Source organism: Balaenoptera acutorostrata, chromosome 15, assembly GCF_949987535.1.
Source record: "Balaenoptera acutorostrata chromosome 15, mBalAcu1.1, whole genome shotgun sequence".
Classification (NCBI taxonomy): domain Eukaryota; kingdom Metazoa; phylum Chordata; class Mammalia; order Artiodactyla; family Balaenopteridae; genus Balaenoptera; species Balaenoptera acutorostrata.
Window position 1 is genome coordinate 37280612 of NC_080078.1, and position 5124 is coordinate 37285735.

General features: G+C 57.0%; 1 protein-coding gene across 1 annotated transcript; it reads left to right on the forward strand.

Annotated features, from left to right (window-relative positions):
• Window positions 1-466: 466 nt before the first annotated feature.
• ZSCAN10 (zinc finger and SCAN domain containing 10) lies at window positions 467-4461 on the forward strand. Its single transcript, XM_007181589.3, has 5 exons — window positions 467-697; window positions 1060-1327; window positions 1554-1618; window positions 1799-1856; window positions 2894-4461. The coding sequence occupies exons 1-5, from the start codon at window positions 467-469 to the stop codon at window positions 4459-4461; spliced, it is 2190 nt and encodes a 729-aa protein (XP_007181651.3).
• The last annotated feature ends 663 nt before the right edge of the window (window positions 4462-5124 follow it).

The window sequence follows — 5124 nt, forward strand, 5'->3', positions numbered from 1 at the left end:
GCACCACATCAAGAGGCAGGGAAAGCCAGACTGTCCTCTCTCACAAATGCCAACTTTGATCACTGGGGTAAAGTGAGGTGAACTTCTAAATGCTGCAGGAGGGAATGAGAATACTGAACAATCCGTTTTCTCTGCCTTTTGGTGTGTTGGTCAGGCTGAGCCACTACTCGTGACCAGTGCGAGAAACGATTCCTCTGGTGCCACATCTGTAGGCATCCCTTAACGCCCCAGGTGTGGGAGCCAAGCGGGAGAGAGACCCGAGAGTTGGAGCAGCCACTGTGAGGTGTCCCCAAGGTGAAGGATGCTTGCAGAACCAGGCCCGGCTGCATGGGAGCCAGAGCAGCTCGGAGCAGTCAAACTGGAGGAGGAGGAGGCTGCCGGCCAGGAGGACCCCAGGCAGCCAGAGGCCAGGCCCCGGCCCGAGGTGGCTCACCAGCTCTTCAGGTGCTTCCAGTATCAGGAGGACATGGGGCCGAGGGCATCCCTGAGCCGCCTCCGGGAGCTCTGTAGCCACTGGCTGCGGCCGGCTCTTCACACCAAGAAGCAGATCCTGGAGCTGCTGGTGCTGGAGCAGTTCCTGAGTGTGCTGCCCCCACACCTCCTGGCCCGGCTCCAGGGCCAGCAGCTCAGGGATGGCGAAGAGGTGGTGTTGCTGTTGGAGGGTGTCCAGAGGGAGTCCAGCAATGTGGGGCCGCTGGTAAGAGGGGGGCAGCCAGGTGGGCTGGACAGCAGGTGGAAAGACAGGGACTTTATCACCCCATTAAGAAATCACTGAGCTGGGACTTCCCTGGTGGCCCAGTGATTAAGACTCCGCGCTTCTACTGCAGGGGGTGTGGGTTCGATCCCTGGTCGGGGAACTACGGTCCTGCACGCCGCGCAGTGAGGCCAAAAAAAAGGAAGTCACTAAACCCCACTTTCCTTCCTCTGCCGGCTCCTTCTTGACCTCCTAACTCCCTCCCTGTCTGACCCTCACCTTTCCTCAGTCCCATGGCCCTAGGGAGTTAGTAGGACTTGGTTTACCGTCCTGTCCGTCACCTAACATGGATGTGTTCTGAACAGGATTTTAGTTTTACTGCTGGCAAGAATTGTCCCCGTGCAGAGGTCACCTTGGAGGAACAGGGGGGCTCTTCCCAAGTCTCCAGCCACAGCCCCAAGAAGGAAGTGCCCTCAGAAGGGCCTCCAGCCCTGGAGCCATCGCAGGAACTCTCGCTGTCCCAGCCAGTGCCCTCCAAGCCTGCTGAGATGGGGGCCTGGAGATGTCCCCCAAGTTCAAAGCAGCCATTGAGCCCAGGTCCCAGGAGAACATTGCAGGCCACGCAAGAGAGCGGTGAGGATCTGGGGCCTAAGGAAGGTGGAGGCCTGGTGTGCGGTGGGAGCTGAGGGGCCAGGTGGGTGAGGGTGGGGAAGGAAGCGGGCAGCCTCCCTAGTTGACAGGAATGGGGGCGAGCCAAGATGCCTGTCACAGGGCCCTGACGATGGGTGCACGTCCTCGGAGCCACATGGTGGTAGGACTGGCTTCTAACAGCTCTTTCTTTCTCCCCCAGTGCTGTCAGCCCCCCAGGGCCCTGAGCTGTGGCCAGAGGAGAACTCTGGAGATCAGGAGCTGGCAGCTGTGCTGGTGAGCCAGACTGGTCCCCTCACTCCAGGTCGATCTCACACCCTGGAATGTTCTCTGCCTCTGAAGTTTTAGCAAATCCATGTTTTTCTTAATTTAAACCTTGAAAGTTCTTCATCCCCCTCAGGTCCTAGAGCCCCATTCCTCACTCACTGACAATCTCTGCCCCTCCTTTGGTCACAGGAGTCCCTAACCTTTGAAGATGTCCCAGCAAAGAAGGCTTGGCCTGTGCATCCTCTGGGTAAGAGGCCTTTTTCCCGGGTTTATGACCACTGAAGGGTTTTTCTTTGCCTGTCAGGGGTGGTCCCGACCTGACTTTTTGACCTCTTTGGCAAAAAATGGACTATTTTGATGAGGTAATATATACTGATATATATATCTATATAGATATATATTGATATGTCTGTATCTATACAGGGCTATTTTAAGGCTCATTGGGTCTAATCATCAACCTCCAAAACTTTGAGCTTTTAAAATAGGTAGTCGGGAACTCCCTGGCCATCCAGCGGTTAGGACTCTGGGCTTTCATTGCCGTGGGCCCGGGTTCAATTCCTGGTCAGGGAACTAAGATCCCGCAAGCTGTGCAGCATGGCCAATCAATCAATCAATCAATCAATAAGGTGGTCATGGCAAATACCATATGATATCATTTATATGTGGAATCTAAAATATGACACAAATCAACTGATCTATGAAACAGACACACAGACATAGAGAACAGACTTGTGGTTGTCAAGGGGAAGGGAGTGGGAGAGAGGGATGGATTGGGAGTTCGGGATTAGCACATGCAAACTATTATATATAGACTGGATAAACAGCAAGGTCCTACTGTATAGCACAGGGAACTATATTCAATATCCTCTAATAAAACGTAATGGAAAAGAATATATCTATAACTGAATCCATTTGCTGTACAGCAGAAATTAACACAATATTATAAATAACTATACTTCAGTAAAATTAATTACAACAGCTAAAATAAAATAAAATAAAATAGGTGGTCATGGGAGGGCTTGCTAATGGGTATGGGTCTCCATTTGGAAGAATGACATAGATAGTGGTGATGGTTGCACAACATTTTGAATGGACCTAATGGACCAGAATTATACACTTTAAAACAGTAAACTGTATGTTATTTGGTTTTTACCCACCCTCTGCCCACCTACCAGCTTTGCAGGATTCTGGGATTCTTTCTGCTTCCAGGCACTGAGGTTCTGGCGATTCCCAGAAGCGCCTCCGAAAAGGTCTGACCTGTCCTGTTTTCTGCTTCTTTCCCAGGATTTGGAGGCAGAACCCCAGACGAGGCGTTTAAAGAAGAGGAACCGAAAGGGGTGTCCTGGCCCGCTGCCATCTCAGCAAAGTCTCAGGGAGAGAGTCCCAGGGTAGCGGAAGAGCCCCACACTCAGTCGCTCTGCCCGGGCCCTGAGGTGGGCGGCCCCGGTGGAGAAATGTCCCCTCCCGACAGGAGTGAAGTTCTCGAGGTCAAAGTGGCTGGGGGCGCCCCCAAGTCGGAGCCGGAGATAAAGTTCATCTGCACAGACTGCGGGGTGAGCTTCCCACAGCTGGCCCGCCTGGAGACGCACCAGCTGCGGTCTCACCCGGGCGCGCGGTCCTTCCTGTGCTTGTGCTGCGGGAAGAGCTTCGGCCGCAGCTCCATCCTCAAGCTGCACATGCGCACGCACACGGATGAGCGGCCGCACACCTGCCACCTCTGCGGCCACCGCTTTCGCCAGAGCTCGCACCTGAGCAAACACCTGCAGACGCACTCCTCCGAGCCCGCCTTCCTGTGTGCCGAGTGCGGCCAGGGCTTCCAGCGCCGGGCCCGCCTCATGCAGCACCTGCTGGCGCACGCCCAGGACCAAAAGCCCCCAGGCGCCCCGGAGACCAAGACCCCAGCGCCCCCCGATCTGGCCATCGTCCTGTGCTCTCACTGCGGCCAAACTTTCCAGCGCCGCTCCAGCCTCAAGCGCCATCTGCGGATCCACGCCAAGGACCAGGGCCACCAATGCTCCGAGTGCTCGGGCAGCCTGCGTCCCGGGCCCGAGCTCAGGCCTTACGTGTGCGGCGACTGCGGCAAGGCTTTCCGGCGCAGCGAGCACCTCGGGGCACACCGGCGTGTGCACACAGGCGAGCGGCCCTTCTCCTGCCAGGTCTGCGGCCGCAGCTTCAGTCAGAGCTCCCAGCTGGTCTGCCACCAGCGGGTGCACACGGGCGAGAAGCCCTACAGCTGCCCGCACTGCGGGAAGCGTTTCATGCGAAGGGCCGGCCTCGCCCGCCACCTCCTGACCCACGGCGGCCCGAGGCCCCACCACTGCGCCCAGTGCGGCAAGAGCTTCAGCCAGACGCAGGACCTCGCCCGCCACCGGCGCAGCCACACGGGGGAGAAGCCCTGCCGCTGCAGCGAGTGCGGCGAGGGCTTTAGCCAGAGCGCCCACCTGGCGCGCCACCAGCGCATCCACACCGGGGAGAAGCCTCACGTCTGTGACACGTGCGGCCACCGCTTCCGCAACAGCTCCAACCTGGCCCGCCACCGCCGCAGCCACACGGGCGAGCGGCCCTACAGCTGCCAGAAGTGCGGCCGGAGCTTCCGGCGCAACGCCCACCTGCAGCGCCACCTGGCCACCCACGCCGGGGCGGGGGACGAGGGCGCGTCTGGGCAGGCCGAGCCCCCCCAGGAGTGCCTGGAGTGCGGCAAGATCTTCAGCCGCAGCTGCAACCTACTGCGGCACATGCTGGTGCACACGGGGGCCAGGCCCTACTCCTGCACGCAGTGTGGCCGCAGCTTCAGCCGCAACTCCCACCTGCTGCGCCACCTGAGAACCCACGCCCGGGAGACCCTGTACTAGCTGCGCCTGGTTCCGCCAGGTCTGTCCCGCGTGCATCTTCCCGGTGTGCCTGGCCTCCAAGGCTGCAGTGGATGGCGCTGCCCCCACACCCCAGCCGCCTCTCTCTGGCTCCACCGACCCTGTACAGTAGTTCTTCCCGTCCCCACAGGGAACTCTTCCAGGCCTCAGGAATGTATTTTAAAATACCCAAAGTAAAACAGCCTTCTTGAAAGTGGTCCCTCTTTATGTTTTTTTTAAGTGCACCAAAATGCCACCTTTTACCCTCCCCACTGTATCACGGTGATGCATTTCTCCTTCCCCCACCCCTTCAAAAGCAGGCTGGATGGGAGAAGGTCCAGGGGGAGTTCCTCCCACCTGAAAAGGCTCAGACTGTGTGTGTGTGTGTGTGTGTGTGTGTGTGTGTGTGTGTGTGTGTTGAGTTGGGGGGAGGGTTTCTGTCACAGGCAGCTCTTGGTAAGGCCAACCAATCTCACCCTGGAATTTTTTCTCCTCTAGAGTCTACCACTAACCCTCCGTGTCCAATACAGTATCTTCCAGCCATATGTGGCTGTTTAAATTAATTAAAATGAATAAAACTTAAAATCCCAGATTCTGGATTAATACGGGAAACCTCTTCTTCTGTAACATTGGTAACTAATTCTAACTGAAAATGCTAACAGGAAA

Coding starts and splice junctions, on each gene's coding strand:
- ZSCAN10 (XM_007181589.3), top strand. CDS start 467: ATGGGGCCGAGGGCATCCCTGAGCCGCCTCCGGGAGCTCTGTAGCCAC. Junction 1,328..1,553: donor GCAGGCCACGCAAGAGAGCG/GTGAGGATCTGG, acceptor CAGTGCTGTCAG/CCCCCCAGGGCCCTGAGCTG. Junction 1,619..1,798: donor AGGAGCTGGCAGCTGTGCTG/GTGAGCCAGACT, acceptor CTTTGGTCACAG/GAGTCCCTAACCTTTGAAGA.